This window comes from Desmodus rotundus, chromosome 2 (assembly GCF_022682495.2).
Source record: "Desmodus rotundus isolate HL8 chromosome 2, HLdesRot8A.1, whole genome shotgun sequence".
NCBI classification, from domain to species: Eukaryota; Metazoa; Chordata; class Mammalia; order Chiroptera; family Phyllostomidae; genus Desmodus; species Desmodus rotundus.
The window spans coordinates 90,963,001-90,988,405 of NC_071388.1; the positions used below are offsets into that span (position 1 = coordinate 90,963,001).

Sequence of the window (25,405 nt, forward strand, 5' to 3'; positions counted from 1 at the left end):
CCTCCCTGCCCAGGGAGGACGCTGACACGCTTTCCTCACTGGCCTGATGTCTCTCAGTGCAGCGGTGAAACGCATGGAAGCCAGAGCTTGGTTTCGGCTGTGACAGAACTGTGCATGGAGCGCACACTTGTCCCTCTGCGATTTTGATGAATCTTTTAAGGATTGTAGCTTAAAGGAGTCTTAAAGAAAGAATACTGTGGCAGTCAGCAAGAGGGTGGCCGGTAGCTGAGGTAGGTCGCCCGGGGCTGGAGGTGCAGCGGGGTCAGGTCGAGGGCCCCAGAGGAGTGTTGTTCTGGGGCGGAGAGGCCACATGGCCAGTCCATCTGTTAAGAGAGCAGATTTTGTAGAATTACGAAATGCCAGGACTCCAGCACCGGGGGAGAGAGAAGGTGGGAGCCTTGGCTGAGGTGTGGCTTTTGTTGTGTTTGTGGGGCTGGAGGCTACACACAAGCTGAGGACGGTGGGTTGATTCTAAGAATGAAAAAAAAGTTCACAGAGATACAGGTACAGGACTGGGGACAATCAAAACCTGAGATCCGTGGTGCATCTCTGAGACTCCAGGACTCCGTCATTACTAACATCCCCTAAACAGGGACTCAGCTGCACTGCAAGGAGGGCCGCGCTGTCCACGTGGCCTGTGCCGGTGGCTCATGGCTGAAGGCATCCAGCCACCTGCAAACCAGTGGCAGCAACAGCTTCATGTTTTTCTAGCATCTGTGCTGGATATTCACCATCTCCCTGTGTCCTGTGTCCCCCTGTCCTATGGCTGGTGGTTCCCTGGGCAGGGCTCTAGCATTCTCACCATTGTAAAATCACTGCCTAGCCCAAGGTGTGGGGGTTAACTTAGAAGAAGCTGCTTTTGATGAGAAAAGAAGGGGGTGAGGGGAAAAAGCCAGGCTCTGTGGCTTCCCTGTGGGCGTCCCAGGCCTTCTCAGAGCAGCCATTTCTCTCTCTCACAACAGAGTGGTGCAGGGGACTGCGGGATCTCTGTGAGTGACCCTGGTGGCCTATGGGACGTCGGCTTTGGACGCTGTGTAACACACCTTGCTGCCTGGGATGATGACAGCTCGGGGAGGAAAGAGGCCTGAGGTCACACTTACCTGCCTCCTCTTAGCCACTGCGGGCTGCTTCGCCAGCCTGGGTGAGTGCTGCCCCCTTCCCTTCCTCGGCCTGCGCTTCTCGGGGAACACTTCGCCCCAATGTCAAATGGCAGCATTGTGCATTCTACCAGAACCCTTTCAAAAGCCCTCCTCCTTCAGCATTTCCAAGAATGCTTCATTCCCACTGGCCTTCAGGGACACGCCCAGTGGTACCAGATGAGAAGTGATCTCAACAACATCATATGGGTTATTTTGGGTATTTTAATCATCTCCAGTACATACCAGAGGAGGAGGAGAAGCAATAGTAATAACTGCCTTTTATTGAGCATTTATTATATGAGATTATGGCAGGCAGTTTGCACTGTTTCTAAGCTTCACAACAACCCTCTGAGACAAGTATTATTAGCCCCATTTTACAGATAAGAAACGGAAACCCAAAAATGCTAAAGTCACATGGCTCAGAGCCGTGGGCTGGTGTTCACACTCAGGTCTGTCCGACTCCAGAGCCTGAGTGCTTGCCCGTCCACCACACTGCCACTCCGTTCCACTGTCCGGGCACAGGGACAGGTTGGCGAATGGACCTGAGCACAGTCGAGTTCTTCAGAGAAAGATCAAGTCCTCTGGGTTGTTCAGCTCTGAATGGCTGCCTGGGTGCAGTGCTTCTCAAAAAGTCCCGTTGTTGGATTATTAAGAGTGTCACTTCATTGCTGTATCCTTCTTCTTCCTCCAGTCGAGGTCCCTCAGGTGACTGTCCAGCCTCCTTCCACCGTCCAGAAGCTCGGAGGAACTGTGATCCTGGGCTGTGTGGTAGAGCCCCCAGGTGTGAACACCACCTGGCGCCTGAACGGGAAGGAACTGAGTGGTTCTGATGATGCTCTGGGCGTCCTCATCTCTCGTGGGACCCTCGTCATCACTGCCCTCAGCAACCGCACCGTGGGACGGTACCAGTGTGTGGCCCGGATGCCTGCAGGGGCCGTGGCCAGCGTGCCAGCCACGGTGACATTAGCCAGTGAGTAGTGTCCCTTTGCTCCTGTGCCATGGTGCAGTCTCCCTTCTCTCCCATTCCCTCTCCTCTCCCCCACCCTTTATAACCCATCTTTAGTCTTACCATAAAAGGGCTTCTGATTGTTGAAATTTTAAATTGGAGTGTGGTAGCTGCCCAGCGGTCCCAGTGGTGCAAGGGCCACATGCCCTTGTGGTGCCGCTGTCTGAGTAGGGGACGTGGAGTGTCTGGGGTGAGTGTCTATAAAGAGGGGAACTTGACATGGTTGAATTATTTCTGTGGGCCCCAGAGCTGGGCCCTGCCACGTCTTTCTGCGTGGTCACTCTGTGGTTTTAGGTGGTCATGCCAACTGCTCACTGCCCCTCCATCCTCTGCACAGCGGTTGTGGTTGGAGCATTTACAGGGCTCTGTATGGTCTGAACAGAGCCTGCCCATCCCATTCTCTGAGGGGGGCAAGCGTATTACAAAGGCCTGGAATATAAACAGTAGAACACAGTAGAAAGGAAACTGTGTGAGAAAGGCCTAAAGAGAAGAGAAACAAGGAAAGGATTAGGTGACCGTTTGGTCCAAGGAGGCTTCTAGGAGAGGACTTCACGCTACTCTCATGTGTAATCACCACTTGGTCTGCCATGGCACCCAGGCACAACACACACACTACCGGTTTTCCACCCAGTGTATATACGGCAAATGAGACTCTACTGATTGATTCAAGTTCCAAAGGCTGGAGAGCAGCCCATCCTTACAGGCTGAGTCTAGAGTAGGGTGCTAAGAATTATCTCCCCTTTCCCAGACCCTAAAGTGTAGGGCATAGGGAAATGCGCTGAGACTTTACGGGTGTTTGGATTTAAACTGCGAGATCTTGCCCCCCTTTGACTTAGCAGTGCCCCTTCTCCCTGACAGTCTTGCTTTGGGCTTCCATGTCCCCGCCATTGTTGCCTTCCTGGTGAGGTGGCTCCAGGAGGTTGGTGGTCTTTAGGTTGTGGGTCATGCCTAAGGCAGCAGACTTCCGACATGCTCCTCTGTCAAAGTCAGCCAGGGTCCCTGGGCTGTGACGCAGGAGTCCTGGGAGGAGAGTGATGAGAGATGGGGAAATGAGAAAGCAGGGGAGAAAAGACTCTTCTCTGCCCTCTGGTTCCTAGATCCCTGGAGGGACTCCACTGCACGGGAAACAATGATACAGCCGCCCTTTCCTCAGAGGAGGGAGGAAGGCAGGGTGGGGTCCCATCTCCCTAGGGGGCCAGGCTGAGTCTGGGCTGCTTCTTGGAGCCCCTCTGGCCACGAGAGCCACTTTGTGGCAGAAGGAGCACCCACTGCATCTCTGCATGCTGGGCCTCAGGGGAGCAGGCTGACAGCCGAGCCCTCCCCTCCAGCTGTGCTTGAGGGTGAGTGGGGGGGACTCGGGAGACTTGGGGAGACTTGGGGAGACTTGGGTAAGGGTGGGGGAGGGTGCGTAAGGGTCATCCCTTTGTAAAAAGAAAGGTCGAGGTCAGAGCTACACTTCCTACCATCATAGTCCTTTTATATTTTTAAATTTTGATTAAAATCACATTATAGAAAGTTTGGACTATGTAGAAAACAATGTTTCTCCTAAGCCCAACGCCATCATACAACTGCCATTGTCATTTTGCAGTCACCCTTCTGGTGTGTGTCCGTGCCGTATGTTCACACTGTTGTAATGATGCTACTGAGTGTGCAGTTTCTACCCTATTCTCTTCCCCTGACATTATATGATAAGCATTTTTCAAGGGCCACATGACCATTTTTACGTTTTCCTTACTGAGTGTAAAATGCACCCAGTAAAGCACGTACAGATGCTCATGTTATGTGCACAGCCTGATGCGTTTTCACGGGCGCACACCGAGTAACCATTATTGCAGCAGGCTCCCTCACGCCCCCTTCTGGTCAACCTGCCCCCGCCCCCCACCAGAGCAGGATCGTCGTTACTCACGGCTCTAGAAGGTCCCCCGAGTGTCCCTACCCTAATGTAGTGAACACCTTTCCTGTTGCCAATGGGGTGGCTTCCCGTGTCCATTACTACAAAGAAGATGTGCTTTTTAGCAACGTTTGGGCCTTTGAAGGGTAATACTGCTCATCTAGGAGGGGAGTTCATCTGCAAATGGTCAGCACATGTCTGTGAAGGCTCAAAAACTCCATAACCGTTCATTTGGCCTAATTAGAAGCCAGCCTGAACATTTTATTGATTGGAGGAAGGGAGAGTTGGAGAGTAGAAGATTTATTTTGGAGCCCTCCTTTTACTTTAAGGTGTATCTGTGAGAGGAGAGACAATTTATAGCTTTATTTAAAAAAAAAATTCCTGGCCACCCCTTTCTCTAGTGCTTGAAGGGATCTGCAGTTGGCAGTGAGGACAAAGGGAAGGGTTTGGTTGCAACACAAAAAGGCACAGTGAGAGAAGGGGCTTGTGCAGAAGCCAACCGAGTCTTGTTTGAAAGCCAAGAACTATTGGCTTGTCATTTAGACATGAATCAGAAGTGAAATGTTTGGGCCTGACTAGGAGGACGGAGAGGTTCTGGAAATTGGGAGACGGGTGTGGAGAGGTTGTGTCATGGAGAGCAGGGAGCTGGTGGAGTGGGACTGCAGCCTCCCAGACTTGGAGGAGGCAGCGGGAAGGCAGGAGAGGCGGGAAAAGGGGTGCTGTCTTTGGGTTAATGCCATGGGGCATTTGGCCCAGACTCAGCAGTGAGATTAAGTTTCCGAAAGCACATTCCTGAGCAGAATGGAGGCTGTGTTTTGCTGGTTGGCTGGTGTAGGAGGGAGGCTGAGCAGTAGAAGGGATTACCGAAGGCATAGTCTGCATTTAGAGGCAAGGCTGGGCAGCGCGTGCTGGTGTGCACGCAGGCACACACACCCCACGCCCAGCATGTGAGACTTCCTTTTCCTCGGGGGCCTCTGTGCATGTGTTCAGATGTTTATCCTCAGACAAAAAAGTGTGCAGAGTGGCCTACCTGGCGAGACTCCGCCTCCTGCATCTTAGTGAACTTCTTTTGATGATGGGGGCTAGGACATGGCTGGAGGATTCCGAGTGTGGAGGAGGCCTCGGGCAGAACTTTCCTGGTCCGTACCTCTTTTACCCTGATGCTGGAGTGGGGGTTGCATTTAGACTTCATCCCTTTCTGGTGACATCAGCTTCTGGTCTTCAGGTAAAACTGAACCACCTGAAGTGTCTCACCTCTGCACTCCTCCCCTGTACTCCAGGCTGCCCTGGCCATGTGGGTAATGGCTGCCGTCACGTTCTGTGGAGGTGCCTATCCCAATCTCCTCTGCAGAGGACTTTTTTTTTTTCTATTGAGCCTCAACTTTATTTGTGGTGAATCTCTCTTGCTGCTAATGCCTCACTTTAGACCTCCTTGTCTATTCTTGCTTTTTGAAATGCTTGTGACTTTGATCTCCTTTATTCCTTTCACCTTTCTTTCCACAAGCTTTGGACCAGGAGGCCAAATGTGGCTCAAATGTTCCCACTCTGTGCACCTGAACCAGCAGCAGACATTGCTGATGGACACCATGTCCCCTCTTCCTGGCCCTGACTCAGCCTAGGACTCGCGCTCTCCCAATGCAGCGGGCGCTCATAGCCGGGCACCGGGGCTGGCCTTCAATGTACAAACCATTGTTTCATCCCTTACCTCCAATAAGCTGGCACTGAGATAATTACTCCTACGTAATTCTTCACTTTTCACTTTTTTCCTAAAAGTTTTAAATTAATCCTCCCAATTATCCTATCATCCCTAGGTGCCAGTTGACTTTGGAAATAAGATTAGGTGGTAACTGGGTAGTAATGCTATATCTGGGAATTTTAGTCCTCGAGCTGATGTGACATCTTAAGCTGATGCTGATTTAATGGAGGGTGAACCTGTAACGCCTCCATTCAGGTCTTTCAGTGCTCAGAGCAGGCACGTACTCCTGAGCCATCCTCTCTCTGCATGAGCCATCAGGTGAGACAGCTGACAGGAGAGGAAGGAGTTCCCCTTGGAGGAAAGATCAGAAGGTGACAAGGGCCTGTGTTACCATAATTTAACTCATGAATACACTGAAGAGCCAAACTGGTATAGTGGAAAAAACAAGGAACTGGAAAAAAAATACTGGGTTTAAGTTTTAACCCTGACACTTTGAGTTCATGTGGCTCTGAGCAAGTCACTTAATCTCCCAGACTGTCACAACTGTGAGATGAGCACAGTAATAATGACAACATTCTCATGGCTTTTTTTTTTTTTTGAGGGCCAAATGAGAAAATACGTGATGGTAATATTTTTAAGCATTTTGTAAATTCCAGGCTTCATCCATTCACCAGTTTGGTCAACAAACATTTGTGGAGTGTTTTCTTGCAGGAGTCCCTGGGCCTGTGTCCTGCCCTGAGCTGCCCAACTCCATTCTGGGGACTGCCCTTCAGAATACAGAGCTCAGGGGGGTGGCAAAGCTCCCAGTCATGGCCAGAACCCAGAGAGAGGACAGGCTCGTTGGGAAGTGAGAACTAACCCACTTCCTGTGAGTTTCTCTGCTCCCCACGTACACCTCTTCTCCAACCCAGTGTCCCATCTCCCGGCTGCCTTTCAGAGCAGCCCACGGTGTCACTGCACTGTCGTCACTGGGGCCCACAGGGCTGCCCATGTATGCCTCTCTTGGTACACTGCTGCTCGTTCTTCCAGCCAGACAGTCGGTTTACACTGGCAGTCTGGGCTGACCCTGGCGCTCGGAACGGTGAGTTCCACAGACAGAAGCCATGCCTCCTTTTGCTCAGCTCCCCACAGCTCTGATTCCCATCAGATACTTCCTTGAGGTCTTCTAGGCTCTGACCTTGAATTAGAACAGGCCATTAAGGACCCCTGTAGACATTTCTTTTTTTCCCCCCCCCGATGTTGTGTCATTTTATTCATAGTATTTTAGAATGTCTCTCTAAAAATAGGGGCTCTTTTATGTATACTTCTTTTTTCAATTTTTAAATTATTTTATTGTTGTTCAATTACAGTTGTCTGCATTTTCTCCCCACCTCTCTACCCCACCCCCTGTAGACATTTCTTCCTTAAAGTATCTCTAGCTTCCTGTGTCCCTGTTTTAGTCAGGGTTCTACAGAGAAGCAGAACCAATTTTACATAAATATGTAGAGAGAGAGGGAGAGAGAAAGAGAATTAGAGAAAGGGTGAAAGAGAGAGGGAGAAAGAGGAAGAGATTTATTTTAAAGAATTGGCTCCCAGCCCTGGTCAGTGTGGCTCAGTTGGTTGGAGCATTGTCCTGTAAACCAGAAGGTTGCAGGTTTGACCCCTGGTCAGGGCACATACATAGGTTGTGGGTTTGATCCCCGGTTGGGGCAACTGATCAATGTTTTTCTCTTAACATCGATGTTTTCTTTCTCTCTCTAAAAGCAATGAAAAAATGTCCTCAGGTGAGGGTTAAAAAAAGAAAAGCATAATTTTAGGCCCCTCTGTGGAGAACAGGCCTGGCACATTGGAATTTACTAAACATTAAACAGGAATTTTTATATTTAAAAAAATTGGCTCCCATAACTGTGGAGGCTGGTGAGTCCAAAATCCATAGGGATTCATGAGTTCCACTGGGGAAACAGCAAACCATCTGTTCTCCAGCGCCGGGTTCGGTGTTTGGACGTTTCGGAAATTGGTGTCCTAAGAATTGGAGAGTGTTTAGAATTCCCAAGAGAACAGTGAGACCTAGTCCCCACAGTTGAGGCTCTCTTAATAGAGATGGAGGAGATGGGCTGCAGGAACATGTGAGCCATAGAGCAAGCCAGACCCCTGAGTTGCCTCACAGAGACGTAAACAGATCTTAGTGGGAGCTCAGGCTAGCAGTGATTCACTGAGGGCCGGGAGCGGGGAGAAGACTCGGAGTTGAACTTGAAGAATGTGTGGGAGACAACCTTTACGTCGAATTTTTTGAGTCCTCACATATCTTCCTCAGACCTTCAACACCTAAATCCAGCTGTCAGCGCTGTGAACTCAGACTTAAGCCCAGCACAGTTTCCAGCACAGGGCAGGTCCATGGAGCCGACTTTCCAGTGCGGTATTTCCATGGTGAGTTCAAACAGATCCCAAATCTAACCGCCAGCTGGTTGTCTTCCTTTCTACCCCATCCTATTCCCCACTCCACTCCCAACCCCACTTCTCACTGTTTCTCATCTCTTTTCCCATTGGGAATGTACACTTTGTGATTAAGGGGGAAAAAAGAACCTTTAGTGCTTTTTCCAGCAGCAAAACAAGGAACCATTGCAAATTGGAAAAACACTTGTTGGCTTGGATGTCTCAGGGAAACCTGTGCAAGCCCTTTGCTTTGGGATCAAGGGCTGGCAGCAGCAGTGTGAAGCGTTGGGGGAGGGGAGGCATCACAGGTGGCTTCCTGCGCTGCCCCCAAAGGGGAAGGGAGTCTGCAGCTGAAAGCTGGGGCTGAAGATACCGGCCAGGCTGGTGGGGTCTACTTTGCCAGGAGAGACAAACAGCTCCATGTGGGGGTATGTAGTTGGAAAAGAACTAGCATGAGCTTAAATTGAACTACTTTGTTTGCGCTTTGCCAGGTGGACAAGAACATTCTTGAGAGACAGCTTAGTCCCAAAGATGCTAAACAACTTGAAATCTGAATAGGAAATGACTAAGAAATAGCTTATAGTTTTAGGCCAAAGTCATATTAACACTTTTTGTTTTCCCCTAAATACAAGTAGAAATTCCCAACTCAGAAGCATGTCCTCGATATTCAGATGACACTGGCAGTACCAATCCCATCAGACCTGGTGCAGGCGCCCAGGCAGATATGTGGTATAAGCTCTGCTCAGGGCACCTGGGCGGCAGCTGTCTGCCCTAAACAACCAGGGTTCTGACGCTCTGTTTAGTAATTGTTGATGTTTTCCAAAGGAAGACCTCGAGACTGTGGCACATCAACCAAGGACACGCTTAGAACTCTTACTGTAGCCCACTCTTCTCAGTCTGCTTTTTGCACACATAACTACATGCTCACATAAAATCCGAGGCCCATGGTCTAAGCTAAGGTAAATACCGTGTGTGGGGCAGGATTGTAGACGCTGCGGGCCGGGACACTTTGAGGAGCCCTTTGCACAAGAAGACGAAGGAAGGGTTACAGCAGTGCCCTCTCATCGGTGGTTTCACTTTCCATGATTTGGTCACCCATGGCCAGCTGTCGTCCGAAAATAGTAAATGGAAAAATTCCAGAAATAAATAATTTATAAGTTGTAAGTCGAACAGTTCTGAGTAGCATGACGAAATCTCACGCCGTCCAGCTCTGCTCTGCCTACGACGCGAATTGTCCTTTGCCCGGTGTACCCACGCCGCCAGTCACTTAGTACCCGTCTCGGGGATCAGATCGCCTGTCGCAGTACTGCAGTGCTTGTGTCCGGGTCACCCTGATTTTACTTAATAGTGCCTCATTCACACAACTATTTCACAGCTTACTGTCATAATCGTTCTACTTTATTATTGGTCTTTGTTGTTAACCTCTCAGTGCGCCTATCAGCTTTCCCAAAGACGTACATACAGCCACGTGCGCTCAGTGACAGGGATGTGTGTTGTTGGCCGAGCTCGTTGTTGTGCGAACATTGCAGACTGTACTTACAGAAACCTAGATGGTGCCGCCCACTGCACAACAAGGCCCGCTGCACCCAGGCTACAAAACTGTGTAGCGTGTTACTGTACAAAGCAATATGAGGTTGAATCAAGCTCGAGAGAAAATGATGCAATCAGAATTTGCGGTAAACACGAGCTGTCTGAGGCTGCTGCTGGCATAACGCTGCACACTGTTTACAGCAAACTTCTTTATAAGTAGAAACTACACGCTAACAATAAAAATACAGTAACTACATAAACCTGTAGCAGTCATGTGTTACTGTCGTCAGGTGTTATGTGTCATTGTGTGGACAACACTTTTACGCGGCGGGCAGTGCAGTAGGTTTGTTTCCACCAGCGCCACCACACACATGAGTAGTGTGTTGTGCTGACATTATGATGGCTGCAATGTCACTAGGTGACAGGAATTTTTCAGCTCCACTAAAATCTTATGGGACCACCATCACACACGCAATCTGTCGACCAAAATGTCATCATGCAGCACATGACTATGTGGAATGTATAGGGTTCAGTACTGTCTGCGGTGTCAGGTGTCCACTGGCAATCCAGGGCTTGGAACGCATCCCTCACGAAAAGGGGCGTGGGGCACTGCTGTAATTACCATGTTTTTCGGACTATAAGACACACTTCCTCCCCCTAAATTTGGGTGGAAATGGGGGTGCGTCTTATAGTCTGAATGTAGCTGACCTGGCTCGCTGTGGGGGAGGGGACGGCAGTGGAGCGGGGTCCCAGGAGGCAGGAACAGGACCACATTTTTTGCTTCAAAACTTTTTTTCCTATTTTCCTCCTCTAAAACCTAGGTGCGTCTTATGGTCTGGTGTGTCTTATAGTCCGAAAAATACGGTAACTTGCTTGAAGTCACTGGAATCCTTTAGGAAACATTATGCAAGACAATTTTTTTAAGATATTCATTCTTTTTTAGGGAGAGGGGAAGGGAGAGAGAAAGAAAGGGAGAGAAACATTGATGTGAGAGGGAAACCTTAAGTGCCCAGACCGGGAACCAAACCACAACTCAGGCATGTGACCTGACCAGGAATTGTGACCTTTTACTTTGTGGGTGATGCCCAACCAACTGAGCCACACTGGACAGTTCCAAGACGATTTCTTTAAAATGAAAAAGAAAGAATCGGCCCTGGCTGGTGTGACTCTGGATTGAGCACCAGCCTGTGAACTGAAAGGTCGCCGGTTCATTCCTGGTCAGGGCACAAGCTTGGGTTGCAGGCCAGGTTCTTGGTTGGGGGTGTGCGAGGGGCAATGAATAGAAGTTTCTCTCGTACATACATGTTTTTCTCCCTCTCTTTCTCCCTCCCGCCCCCTCTCTCTAAAAATAAATAAATAAAATCTATACAAGAAAGAATTAAGAGAACAAGTTGAGTCCCTTGGCTCTTTCTTTTCTGTGTGTAGAAAAGTTTAGGGATTTCCACTTTGACCTTGTTTTTAGAGTTTCAGCCATTTTTAGGATCTGGTAAGAAACCTGAGAACAAAGGAACAATGAGTCAGTCCTGTAAATAGAACAAATGTTCACTTCTAAGGTAAAGAACCATTTCTTAATAGTAAGAAAAAAATGTAAGCAAAAAAACCTAAAGACAAAAAAAATCTTGCTGGGGGGAAAAAATAGCACTTTTTTTTTTTCTGTGGGGAAAATTGTATTTAATTTTGAGTGACTCTGCTCTTCTTGTACTAAAAAACATTTGAAGATTCTGGAATCACAGACTAAGACTCAGCCTGTAGCAAGGTAAACACAAGCCTGTCTCGGAGCCCCGCCCTCCACTCTAGCCCCTGCGATCTCAGCCGTTTTCTCAGTTCATCTGGCGCTTGCCCCTTGTTCTTGGAATGGTACCCCATCTGCCTACAGCATCTTCCTCTCCACTCCCTTCCCCAGAAAGTTCCTACCTCCCTTGGTTTAATGAGTTCCTTCTCAATTTTCAAGACTCAAGTATCTTTTCCTGTAGGAATCTTTTCTTGACCCCTCCAGCTCCCCAAGTGTCTGGAGTAGGGTCTCTTCTTCCCAGCTTCCTTACTATCATGCTGGGTGTATTAGGATAGCTGGGTGTATGTTGATCCCACCATGGTCTCATTGCCTGGAGGCAGGAATGTGACCATTCATTTCTGTGACCACACTGCTCTATATAGGCCCTGGCACACAGTAGGCCTTCAGAGTGTCTAGCAAGAGGAAGACTGTAGATAAAATGTGTTTGAATTCTGGAAGATCAAAAATGGCTTGCAGAAAGTGAACCAACTCTTCTTCACCAAATCTTGATATATTAAAAGTTTTAAGGAAGTAAGTAAGAAAGGATGAAGCAAGAACTCAGGATATAAACAGGTTGAAGATACAAAGAAATTCAGGAAGGGTTTAGAAAAACTGGTGGATATGGGAAACATAAAAGGCTGCTTAAAATAAATTGAGATGTTTGGAGGAAACTTTGGAAACTTTCAAAGGAGATGCCAATGCATGTGGTGGCTCCGTGTCCTACCAGACACCTCAAGGACACTGTCGGAGGTGGGGGTGGATGGCATCAAAGCCACTGCTCTAGGACTCTGCAGTTCCCAGGTGGGAGGGCAGAAGCAGTGGGAAGCACTGTGGGCTTCAGTGGCCTTAGGGCAGTACCCCTGCCTCTCCCACCTAGAATTCTGGTTTTAAAGGCGTGCTGATGCTCATCTTCGTTCTTCCTCTGAGTGCCTTGGGCTCCCTTTCACTCCTCTCCCTCTTCCTGCAAAGGCTGCCTGCCTGCCAGAGACTGTGCCAGGGCCCAGCTCTGGCTCTGATGAGTCCAGACCACCAGGATTCGCATTAATTTTCCCATTGCTAGAGTTTATAGTTTATATTGAGTTGATCAGAGAAATATGTGTGATGTGGGTTGCTGGCAAGTAAATCTTTTTTTCCCTTCTTCTCTTTTTCCTCAGTGTATTTTTTTTCAAACCATTTCATTCCTTCCTTTGGTCCAAAGGAAACTCCCCAGTTCTGCTAACCAGCCCCACCTCGTAGCAGAAGCAAAGTCAGATAAACGAGATGGTCTGCAGACGTCCTGGTTCATCTGGCTGCCAGACTCAGTGGAGACACGGCCCCCATCCTTGACTTGTCTTCAAGGATTAATCACATTTCTCATTCTCCTCTTAGGTCTTTTTTTAAAATATATTTTTAATTGGTTCAAGCCAAGAAATTCCTGAAGCATTAGGCCAGTTTATTGCAAATCGTTTAATGACACTGCAAACTAGATTTCTTATTTGTCCCCCTCCTTCCTCTCACACGCCCCCTTCAAGCCTTCTCTCCTCTCCTGCCCACCTGCTGTCGTGGCTTTGATCTTGGCTCCCATGCCCCTGGCTCTGCACGCTCTTCTTCAGCCTCAGCTTTCTCTCCCTGCTCAAATCTGGGTGCAAACTCCACCTCAACTCAAAGGAAAGGAAAGAAACACAAGATTTAACAACTAATGTGTTTGGCGTCTGCAAAGGTTTCTTTCCCCCCACGGAAACTGTTTTTTATTTAAATAAAAGAGCATGTGTCTTGTTTTCATCAGAAAGTGTGTTTAAGAAATTTTATGTCATGTTTCCATGGATGTCAGGAGAGCGCTTCAGAGCCCAAATTATTTGTGCAATTGAACAGGCAGGAAAAAAAAATCCCAAAGAGAGCAAATCTATTTATCCACTCACCCTGCCTACAAAGACAGGAGGAGTACCCACTCTGCCAGGCTCCTTTCTAAATTTTCTCGGGAGACCCAAGTGGCCTGACCCAGGCTGGAATGCTGGTGGAGGCAGAGAGCTATGCTTGGGGACATCACTCTGGAAATTGCTGTATCCTGCCTTGTGTGCTTGTGTACATCTTGTCCATTAAAGCTCCTCATGATTAGGAACTATGTCTTCCGGTATCTTCTGCAGGCCTGTCATAATACATAATCTCCAGTTCCTGGCTGGCTGAAGGAATGTTTCAGTGATGCCTGGAGTGATGGTATTGTACTGAATGCTGACTACAGAATATCCTGATTTGCCCTGCCTTGTGGGTTACTGTGGGTTTGGTTTCAGTGGTCTGTGTGCCAGGGCAACAGACTGGCAAAGGGCTTAGTCACTACCCAGGATGCATGGTTTCTGAGATACGTGCCCATCCCATAGCAAGCCCCCTCCCCTTGCCAGGAGCTAGGCTTTCGACCTACTGAAAGCACTGTCAGCTCCACCCTGTACTCTGCTTCTGTAATTCATTCAGTTGCAAAGCACTTCCTTTCAGAGAACTAGTCTGGGGTCACACCAAGCCATGGCTCCTCAGGTGACTTGGAGACAGAGAGCAGTGTGGTGATTCTCCGCCCATCGCCCACTGGCAAAGCAGTCAGGGGAACTGGGTAGCCTCTGCACTGTCAGAGGCCACATGGGGAGGCAGTGCCAAGGACCCTTTACCTTCTGCGACTCCACCTCCAAGCCCGCCTGTAGAGCAATGAACCACAGGCTCTGCCAGAGACAGCTCGTAGGAGCTTTGCTTCCCTTGCACTCTTCCATCTTTCCAGAAGGGACTAAGGTGCAGGGAAGAACCATGGGGTCAGCATGCCACTGAGGAGCGCTGTTAGAGCAAAACCTTTCTGTACTTTGCCACAGATACAAGCCACCACAGGGACAAGCTGAGGCCTGGAGGCCATGAGAGGTAGGTAGTAGAAATATCAGTCAGTCCAGAAACTTGCCGGTGGCCGCGAGGCTACAGAGCCATCCTGGCAGCATTGCCAGGGAGCCCACTGCGGTGCCCCTGTAATCCGGTGGCTCCCGTCCAAACCTCAGCAGATGAGTGCAGACTTGTCTTGTGATTCCTGAGAACAGGCAGGCGGGGAGGACAGGGCTGACGCTGTACAAGAGAAACGCTGAGGTGGGGAGAAAGCCAATTTTTTTAACTGGGCTCATGGAAATGGGGGTGTTGGTAACTCCTTGCAGCCGAAGGCCCCGTTGTACCTGACTTCTTAAACAGAATTGAACTTTGATCTGCAGCCTGAGTGAGGGCTCAGCAAGAAGAGGATGGAGTAGGGGAACTTCTTGAAAGTGATTGTCAAGTTTAAGAGTTACACTGGGAGCATTCTGCTGAGGCGCGGTGCAGCTCGGCACGGCACGGTACACCTGTAATGGGATTTGACGGTTTTGCATTATGATAATGCATGAACATGTACCAGATGTTGTAATTTAACACATAGCTCTGCCGAGCCTTTTAGTAAATAAAGGACTGAGTCCAGAAGGTGGTGAGAAAGAACTCAAAAGGGGCTCAAGCTAAAACTTGTCAACTGTGGTTTCTCCTGTGAGCCTGGTGATGGCAGCCACACCCATGTGCCTCTAAATGTCTTTTATTTGCCTCCCTGCCACCCCCACCCGCAGTGAGTCTGATGTGCCCTGCAAACGTGAAGAGGAAACACGGAGCACATCAACATGATTTGTGTCTGAACCAATGCCTGTGATGTGTGTATTCAAGGTCCCACGGAAGTGATAGGTCAGAAGATCAATGTTCCCTTAAGAAATAGAGCACTTAGAAGGCAAGGAACTGGGCAGGTTCTGTTTGGAACCCAGATTAATATGAGCTTTCTCAGAAAGCACCAAGTTCTGTGGGAACTAAGGAAGGTCAGTAAACTCCAAGATGGCCCCAGCGACCAGGGCTTCTGACCTGCTGAGAGCTGCAAAACCAAAGTGGGCCTATTGGCATCTGATTAGTCCAGACAAGTTAATAAAATAGCTGGAAGACTACACAAAGGGAGGAGGCAAAAGAGGGTCTGAGGGAAGGTAAGAGGATTAAAGCTGCAAAAACATTCCGCTAATGGATTTCTCAAACACACCAGCCAACAGGCAAGGACAGGTGTCCTGTCAAACCATTTCCCCATGAAACCTGATCCTTCCTTCTGAATCTAGGCCTGCTAACCCCATTTGTAGCTAAAGGGCCTGCCCCTGACTCCCCGTGACACTCCCTGAGCAGCCCAGAGACTGGCCAGGAAACCAGTTTTGCAGACAAAGGGGCCTGGGAACAGGCTGCTTGCCTTCACATGCAGCCAAATGGATCCCTCTGCACCTGCCCTGCCTGGTGGCTAATGAGGCTGTTATTGATCATGAAGCTTCCATTCGTCCCTGGTCTCCTTCCTGCCCAAAAACACTAGAAGAGGGGTGCTCTGATTTTCAAATCATCCATCACTTCGTCATTCTGCCTTTGATCACTTAGTGAAACTCAGCTTTTGCTCCAGGAGCCAAATTGGGAGTTTGTCTAGTGAAGCAACAGCTAAGGCTTAAGTTTAGGAGGCACAAGGAGAGGACAGGGCCAAGGGCTAAACTGCTGCTTATTTGTTTTGAAGCCAGGAAGGCTTGCCTGCCAGTCAGCCCTGGTGCGGAGCTGGGTGCCCAGCTGGGGTGTCCTCGGTCCTGCCTGCGCAGGCTGTTGTGCACATGTTGGCATCAGAACAGAGGGGCTGTCTACCCACATGGCTGACTGGTGCCCGGCCTCGCGCCTCCCCTACTGCACAGCCTTCTGTCTCCAGCCCGGCTGTTGTCAGAGGGTGCGGAAGGAGCCAAGAGAGGCGTAGAGGGGCATGGTGTTTCTAGGACTGGGTGGGTGAGGTGGGTGCATGGAGGAGCACATGCTCCCTGCCTGGATAAGCCCTCGGTTACAATGGGGCAGTAGCCCAGGGCTATTAAGATGGAGATGGCATTCTGGTGCCAAACTCCTTTCAGTTGCTCACATCTTTGTTGCAAAATGATCTGTTAGGCTTAAATATATTATTGCTTGAGGCAAATTTTCTTGGAATGAGGTAAAGCTATGGGGGAGGGTAGAAAAAACTCAAAAACTCTTAGTGGAGTATTTTTAGGTGTATCAGACCATTGAAGCAGTGCTCCTGGAAGAATTTCCAGATGCCCCTGAGCTCACAGCGCTCACAGCTCGCTCTGTGGGGGGCAGCCTTCTGACTTGGCAGGTACACGTGCACTGAGCTGAGAAGGGTTAAGGCCGTTGTACTGTTTAAGTGCACTGCTTTTGGAAGCTGTCAGCAGTATTTGGCTCAAACACATTGAGCGCAGGCTGCCCACCCTTTCCCACAGTCCGTGTCTTCTTTTCTGAGAAAAACGCAACCAGTGTCTCGGCTGAGAGGCTCGCCCATACCTGGGTGCTGTAATTTGGGTGGCCCGGTGCAAAATGAAAATGTGGGGTCCCTTGTTCAAACATTATTAAGAATTTCAAGATGGTGACAGCAGACCGTTAAGCCAAGCATTGGCCCCTTCCGAGCACAGCGCTCTGTGCCACCGGGCAGGTTGCACACTCATGAAGCTGGCCTTGGGCTCAGCCTTCCAAAGTATTCAGTGAGGATTTAGAGAGCATTTACTGTTTCCTAAATACTGTGCAGGGGTGGGGTGAGGGAGAGGTGGGGGCTGGAAGGTAAAATAGATTGCTCACTAGGAATTCACAGTTTAGTTAGGGTCAGATATCACACACACAACATTAAATAAGGATGAGACAATTCTTTAGAAGCCCAGAAGGCTCTAAACCAATATGGCTTTCTGAGAAAGCACCAAGTTCTGTGGCAAGTAAGGAAGGTCACCCGCCCAAAGGAAGCGATCCAGGAGAGTCTCCCGGTGGGCCATGGGCAGCACGCGGTCGGCCTGGAAAGTGAGGTGGAGCAATGGGACCGAATCGGGCGGCCTGTCATTGCTGTGCCACACCGCTCCGTGAGCAGCGTGTCTTTCTTACTCCACACTTACTGGGCCTACTGTACCCCTTTCCTGCGACCCTGGAAGTAACCTCTCAAGAAACATTCTATTTTTAAAATAGCCACACTTAGATAAAAGGTTGGCCACACTTAAATAAAAGGTTCACAGAAAATTTGTTGTGCTGGGCCCTTATCCTTGAACTCACAACGTAGACCAGCTCAGCCAGAAAATCTGAGCCCATGGACAGCATAAACGGGCATCTTGTACCTGACTGAGCGGCCAGCTCCAAGACGGTCGTTCCTTCAGTCATTCAGCATTTACTGGGCAACTACTCGGGTCGGGCCTCAGTTAGGTCCAGAAAACATATATGAAGCCTCGGTCCCTGCCCCGAAACAGTTCACAACTGATACAGTGATCAAAGGGACAGCGGTTCTTTCACACAAACAAAAGGGCTCTCCCGCCCTGGCTTGACTGAGAGCTTCTGGAAAGTTCCATTAAGTGAGGACCTCCTGACCTCACTAAGTGCCTTAATCACTGGACTCTCCTTCGGTGACAGTAAGTTTGTTTGTCGTCGTTATCTCTTCTGTAAGAAACCTGACTCCCCGCCGCTCCTGTTGCCTTCTCTGGGTCTCGCTCCTGTTGCCCTCTCTGGGTCTTCCGCGGAAACAGCACAGGCAGGTGGGGTCTTGCAGTGGGATTGTGGTAAACTCCGGTTATCACAGGAGCTGAGCAGAATTTGGTGTGGTCAGCAGGCAGTGAGGGAGCCTCTAGGGTATTTTCCAAGTACCATTATGAAGACAGAGTCTGGGTAAATATTTTCATCTCTCTTTATCTTACTCTGGTTTTGTTGCACAAATGGCCCATTCTGTGCAGCAGTATCAGTGATTCAGCTCCTACAAAGAGAGTTTTGTAGTTTGGCCTGTTGGAGTGGTTGGGAAGCATCCTGCTTTTGTTCCAGATGGATATCCATCTTCTCTCAGTTTAGATCCCAGTCTTCTTGCCACCCTGCATGGACAGCCACTGTGCTGCCAGGGACTGCAGCCTGGTGTCAGGATCCTCGGCATCCCCTAGACCCCTGCCATTAAGCCACACCAGGGAGTGCCCTCTTTGCCTTAGAAAACCCATAGGGCAGCCACAGATCCCCACTGCAGCCCTAAGAAGTATTAGCCATGATGCAGAGAATAGCTCCCACATAGCAGGAATCACCTCTGGCTATAACCAGGGTTGGTAACTGAGCAAAATCCTGGGCCTGCCACTCTTCACTGTGGATGCCTGAGCAGAAGCAGGGAAGGCTGTTCTCGATTGGACTGCAGAAGACATTAGCATTCCCTTTTATTTTTCCCTTCTGTGTCCATTAGCTGGGCTGTGCCAGGACATTTGTGCCTTGACCCTGACCAGGTTTTGTAGTGGGCCTGGTCAACTCATCCCCAGGTCTCAGTGTAACAAAAGAGGCTGGTCTGCTTCACAGGCACCTCTGGAGGGAATTTTCTGCATCCACCCCGGCCCTGCAGCTTATATATACCAAGGTGAACTCCCATGCAGTACGGAGGGCCACACATTCCATCCTTTAAGCTGCCATAGACAACAAAAGGCTAGAGGAAGGACTTGGAGAGCCCCCAGAGAGCCCCCTGTGTGTGAGGTTCTGCAGCTGTTTGCTGTGACTAAAGACACCAAAACACAAGCCACCCTGAAACATTGCATGTTTCCCCCATCGAGGCCCAGCAGGCACCTTCTCTTCTCTCCACAGATCTCCAGGACTTCAAGTTAGACGTGCAGCACGTGATTGAAGTGGACGAGGGGAACACGGCCGTCATTGCTTGCCACCTTCCTGAGAGCCACCCAAAAGCCCAGGTCCGATACAGTGTCAAACAAGAGTGGCTGGAGGCATCCAGAGGTGAGCGAGCAGGAGCCCAGCGGCCAAGGCCAGGAGGGAAGCTGGCCGCCCCTGACCTCTGCTTCCCAATCCCCTATCCACACCCTACGGATCCCTCCTCCTGCTGGTCAGCTGCCTTCAACCTTGATATTTATCTCTGGAGGATCGTAAAGGGATTAGCTTCTTTTATGGAGATCTTTTGCCTTGTCACAGGAATTTCTTTATCCTTTGAGGCCCTGGAAGGTGTTGTGGAGCTGCTGCTGTATGATTGGGGCTGTCAGCACAGGGTTCCAGATTTCCTCCCCATAAGAGCTCCCAGCCACCAGGCAAACCCAGAAAGGCTGCCCAACAAACCCGTTCCTGTAGCTGCAGCGTGGAGGGGTGGAGCTCATCCCCACACAGCAGAGCAGTCTTTTTAGTGGAACTTGAGTTTTCCCTCTCCCCATTTTCCTCGTAACGTAGCCACCCCGGGGAGGCCAAGCTTTGGTCCACGAGGTGCCAACAGTGAGACAGGATGTTTCGTCCACAACTGACCCGCACTCAAGGCCAAGCAGATCCTATTGACTGGACCCCACAGCTCAAAATGTGTACCTTGTAAATAGCCTATAACTTTTAAAATATTTTTATTAACTTTTTCTTGTTATGCAAGGAATATACGTTCACTACAGAAAATAAGTAAAACTGATTTTTGAAGGTGTAAAAGCCCTAATCCCGCCCCTCAGAAGTAACGGGAGACTGAGAAAACAGCATCGATCTCCACTGCTCCCAGCAGAAGCCTGGAGTGAAGCTGTAGAGGAGGCCTGCGCATCCCACAAGGGTCAAGGGCTTTTCCCATTCTGTCCGGCATTTGCCTAAGTAGCTCGCACCCAGGGACAGGCAGGCACCAGGCTTAGCAAGTCCCAAGTACTGAGACATCACTGCCCCCAGGACGGGCCACCAGAAAGCTCAGAGCTGAGTGCCAGCGATCTGCCTGCCAGGAAGCTGGACTCTATTCCCATCACTGGTGTGTCCAGCAGCGTGAATCTATCTCCTATGGAAAGCAGCTGACCGTAGTCCTGAAGCCCCACTCCCTGGAGCCCCTGGCCCAGAAGCAGACACAGCCTAGCAGGCCAGTGACGCAGAAGGAAGGGCTTCAGTGGCCTTCATGGAGGGTGCTAGTTGGGAGTCAGAATATTCCTCCCTGGTTGCAGAAATTCAGTAGTGAGGCGGCTCAGAGCTGTGAGTGACAGAGACTGATGGGAAGTTCTAAAAGTCAAATCCCCTCCCTACTCTTGGCTTGTGGGGACGATCATCTCTTGTCATCGCCACCTATGCAGCATGGGCCCCTCGATCCTTACAATGGCTGAGGCAGCACACCTTACACCATTTGAAATTTGAGTCTAGGTCTGGCCAACCCCAAATCCGCTACCTTTCACCCTACCAGCTCCCTTGAAAATATAAAACGCTCCTCCACAACCCTGCGTACTAACTCGGGGGGAGTCAGCCAGTCAGCTAGTTGGCGCTTCTGTCCCACTGGGAGCGAGGTTTTATGGGGAGAATTGCATTTCCAGGGTGGGCTTGTTGGGACTCAGGTGCACAGCCCCTGGCTCCCGCCCTACCTTCCCCCTTCCCACCTTTGAGGGAGCTTTGGCTGAGGTATTTTAGGCCCACTCTCCCTTCCCCTGCTCTTTCCTCAGATAATTACCTGATCATGCCATCGGGGAACCTCCAGATAGTAAACGCCAGCCGGGAGGATGAGGGGACGTACAAGTGCGCTGCCTACAACCCAGTGACCCAAGAAGTGAAAACCTCAGGCTCCAGTGACAGACTGCGTGTGCGCCGTAAGGGGCGGGGTCTCCCTGGTGGGGGCGGGATCTGGGGTGCCACATGCTGTGCTCCAGCTCTGTGCTCTCTGTGGGATGGGGCGCCCCACCCTGCCCAAGCGCCAAACTTCCACAGTCCACTACCCTTGGGCTTGGCTCACCGGGCGACTGTGCTTCCTGGTCACTCAAGTAGAGCACTGTGGAGGCGCTCATTTCCCCCTGCCTGTTGAGAGCTCGCCTTCCCTGGGTCGGTTGGGATGTGTGGGCTGGGGCAGGACAGTCCCGCTCTCAGCAGCTGCCGGCCAATGTATAGGAAAGACGATGGTGCATTGGTGCCCACAATGAGGCGGCCAGTCTGCACTGCTGAAGTTTTCCCGGCACCTCCCTCTGGTGAAAATCTGGGGGGGCCCACACATGCCTCCATTACATAAAAACGGCTCCCTTTGCTGAGCTCGTTCCCTGCGCCAGGCTCTCTCTTAGACCCTTTGTGTATTCGGGGTTGTGACATCTTAACGTGGAATTAGATTTTGGAGTTGGCCCCAGTGGCAGATAATGAGGCAAAATTTCAGTGGTTCCACACTCACCTGATTTTGTATCGATAATTTTGTATTCTTTTTCTGAAAGAGGGCCACCCAAGCTGTATGAGTTTCAGGTCTTATAAAACCTTATCTGTCCCTGGTTGGCACATAAAGCAAAAATCACACATAGTCAACGTGCTTCTTGAAGGTTCCCAAGGAAGGTGGCACATTGAAAAGCAACACGCCTTTCAATAAGTTCTACCCGGCCTCTCCCCAGCGTTGAAGAAAGATTGCAGCTTCCTCAGCTAAGAACCTAATGAAGTATTAATAGTTGATCAGTTTGGGGGGCTTCGCGATATGAGAAATGCATACCTTTAAACCACAGACCCTGCTCAGCTCAGCAAGATGCTCACGCTGAGGGAGACACTTGGGTGCTGTGACCCATGATTAGGTTTGAGGGCCACCATCGTTCCCTGTGTCCTATCTCATCCTCAGTCTTAGCATTCACTTAGTGCAAGCAAAAAAAATCACCCACACCAGCTGAGTTGTTCCTCTGTCCACTGCCTTACCTGTCTCTCTGCCAACATACATAGTTACCCATACCTATGCTTTGTCCACGATGCTACTCCACTGCTATCTCATTTCTTATTGTAACACCTCCTGCTAAGAGTCCTTGTTTCTCATAAGAAAACCAAGACCCAAGGGAGTTAAGTTAGTTACCCCACTTTACATAGGTCGTAAGCTCCTGAAACCTGTTTGATTCCAAAGCTATGACCTTTGGGACTGCCTCCTGGGCCTGGGCCACCCAACGTGGCACAGAGGGATTCGCTACACCAAGTCCTGGTCCCACAGGCAGTCCTTTCCTGCCTTGCGCCTCTAGGCTCCACTGCCGAGGCTGCCCGCATCATCTACCCCCCAGAGACCCAGACCATCATCGTCACCAAAGGCCAGAGTCTCATCCTGGAGTGTGTGGCCAGTGGGATTCCACCCCCGCGGGTCACCTGGGCCAAGGATGGTTCCAGTGTTGCGGGCTATAACAAGACACGCTTCCTGCTGAGCAACCTGCTTATCGACACCACTAGTGAGGACGACTCCGGGACCTACCGCTGCATGGCGGACAACGGGGTGGGGGAGCCTGGGGCAGCGGTCATCCTCTACAACGTCCAGGTGTTTGGTGAGTGTCTCTGTAGACCTTCCTCTCCTTGACCTTCTCTTTGGTCTGCATGGCCTTTCTGGAAGCTCATAACCTCAGGCTCAGGAATACATACCTTCTAAATGGTCATGTCCCCGTGAGCGACAGAGGAGCATTGAAAGAGGTGGAGGTCCTTGGGTCCCAGGGACTAGGGTACAGGGGCCTGGCAGCCTGCTTTCTGCCCTTTCCTGTCACAGCTCTGATGAAGGAGACCTGGGAGCTTTCCTTTCCTCTGTCAGCAGCTACAGGGAAGGAGGGACCCTTTCCCGCCTGCATTCCCTTCCCCAGCCTGACTGGCTGTGGACAGTTAGGGAGACTCAGCCTCTCTAACCCCTGCTCTGGTTTCCTGGCAGAACCCCCTGAGGTCACTGTGGAGCTGTCCCAGCTGGTCATCCCTTGGGGCCAGAGTGCCAAGCTCACCTGTGAGGTGCGCGGGAACCCCCCGCCCTCAGTGCTGTGGTTGAGGAACGCCGTGCCCCTCACCTCCAGCCAGCGCCTCCGACTGTCCCGTAGGGCCCTGCGAGTGGTCAGCGTGGGGCCTGAGGATGAAGGTGTCTACCAGTGCATGGCCGAGAATGAAGTTGGGAGCGCCCACGCTGTGGTCCAGCTGAGGACCGCCAGGCCCAGTGAGTGCACCACAAGGGCTGGGAGTTGAGTGGGGTAGGCACAGAGCCCTTCTCTCAAATCCAAAATAGAACCCCAATACATAAAACAAAATGAAGTGGCTTTTAGTTGTAAGTTCAAATTTATATTAACTTATTAAAAAGTCAGACGCAGATTTTGCTAGTGAAAATAACCCATTTAACTGTTTTATTCTAGTTAAAAAACTACCTTTTTAAATTTCATATTCCATGAAACCCAGTGTGACAGCTACTGCTCCAGAGTGAAGGCAAGCCCGTGTGTCTTCAGCTTGGTTCACCGCGCCGCACCAGTGCTGGCTGAGCAGTGACTGAGTGCCCTGCCCTGGGCTAGGTAACCCGGGGAATGCAGGGACACATAACAAAGAGCTTATCCCCAAGAGTTTTCTCATGGAGGAGATAAAACTTAGCAAGGGAACAACTTGAGAACGACAACACGAAATGAAATGCTGAATCAACATTATCAGATGTCAACCTCCCGGGGTGCCGGAGGTCAGGCAGAGGAAACACCAGTGTTGGCAGGGTCTGTGGAGGGTTTCTGATGGAAGCATTGCCTCTCCTGGCTTCTCTGATTCTCAGAGGGCATTTACGGTTGGCCTCACGCCGCACGTTTCCAGGCCAGGGCGGTGGAGGAGGAAGAGACCCGTGTTGCGCCATAGCATTAACGTCCCGCAGAGAAGGGCGTGCCCACAGTAGGAGACATGAGAAAGAGGGCACAGCGTTCCTGTACCTCAGGAGCAAATTGAGATGGTTCGCTTCAGACAGGGCTAGTGCGTGTGCTCAGGGAAACAGGCAAGTTGCAGAAATGTTTGCCTGCCACGCCTGGGCCCCAGCAGGAAGCCTGGACCTGGCACACCAGGCCGTGTTTGCCTACTGTGGGCGGGGCCATGACTCTCTCTTCCCACAGAGCCTGTTCAGTGGGCTGATGGTCATGTCGGTCTCTCTCTGACTTTTTTGTCTATGGGGGCAACAGCTCAGCAGGTATCAGGGTGACTAACACCCTGTTCCCTCCTTTTCTTTCCTGCTCGGTATTCCAGGCACAACCCTGAGGCCAGGGAGGGATGCTAACCTGGACACTACCACACCTCCCCTGCCACCCCCAAGACCCAGAAGCCCAGACCAGATGCTGAGGGAGCGCCCAGGTGTCCCGAGGCCTCCAACGTCAGTGCAGCCAGCTTCCCTGCGGTGCCCTGGAGACAAGGGGCAGGTGGCTCCTGCCGAGGCGCCCATCATCCTCAGCTCACCCCGGACTTCCAAGACCGACTCTTACGAGCTTGTGTGGCGGCCTCGGCACGAGGGTGGCAGCCGGGCACCGATCCTCTCCTATGTGGTGAAATACCGCAAGGTATGGGGCCTGGTGTTGTGCCCACCTCCTCTCGGGCTGGGTGGAAGTCTCTGTCTCCCCTTGAGCTCCTGCAGCCTGGACCCCCAGTCTCCGCTGCTGATCGAGACCTTCTGTCTCCTCCTGTGCACTACCTACCACATCCCAGGAAGGTGGCTGTGTTGAGAAAAAAGCTGAGCGTTTGCCTTCAGGTCTGCGCTTCATGCACAGGCTTCCCAGAAACTCACAGCACCAGCTTCTAGTCCCAGAAGAGTGTGAACAGTTTCCCTGTTACCTGTCAACCGTCCCTCCACCCCCGTCCCCCACCCTGTTCCCTCTCTCATTTGTTGTTGATGTTGTTTTGTTTTTTAACCCAATGAAGCCCTGCTGGGTATATACCTGCATGAACTCTGGCATGGCAAGCTAGCTCCAGAGCCAGGGAAACAAATATTTGTGAAGAAGTATTTTCTGTGAGGGCCGTAAGAGACCCCTCAGTGTTCAGGATTCACCGTGGCTCGAGTGTGACGAGCAGGCATTTGAGGTGAGAGCCCATCATGTTGTTCAGGCCTCGACAGAAGGGAGTCTGTCGGAGTGAATGTTTGGGAGCCACCGGGGAAGGACCATCTGGCACTGACGGGTGCAGGACGGAGCCAAGCCAGCCCGTCCTCTCGGACAGTTTGTCCTGCGAAGCAGGAAGGGGCCTGTAGGCTGTTATCCCCGTTCAA

General features: G+C 50.7%; 1 protein-coding gene across 2 annotated transcripts in view; it reads left to right on the forward strand.

Annotated features, from left to right (window-relative positions):
• The first annotated feature begins 1,043 nt into the window (after nt 1–1,043).
• Nucleotides 1,044–25,405, forward strand: part of BOC (BOC cell adhesion associated, oncogene regulated) — a 35,875-nt gene continuing 11,513 nt past the window's right edge. The window contains exons 1-7 of one of the 2 annotated variants that reach the window (XM_024577869.4): nt 1,044–1,141; nt 1,831–2,109; nt 19,084–19,230; nt 20,886–21,029; nt 22,410–22,703; nt 23,075–23,347; nt 24,397–24,704. In XM_024577869.4, coding sequence (XP_024433637.2) covers nt 1,057–1,141; nt 1,831–2,109; nt 19,084–19,230; nt 20,886–21,029; nt 22,410–22,703; nt 23,075–23,347; nt 24,397–24,704 — 1,530 coding nt within the window. In that variant the 5' untranslated portion in view covers nt 1,044–1,056. Of the gene's footprint in view, nt 1,142–1,830; nt 2,110–19,083; nt 19,231–20,885; nt 21,030–22,409; nt 22,704–23,074; nt 23,348–24,396; nt 24,705–25,405 lie in introns of those variants that run through there. The other variant, XM_071220620.1, reaches the window with a different exon arrangement.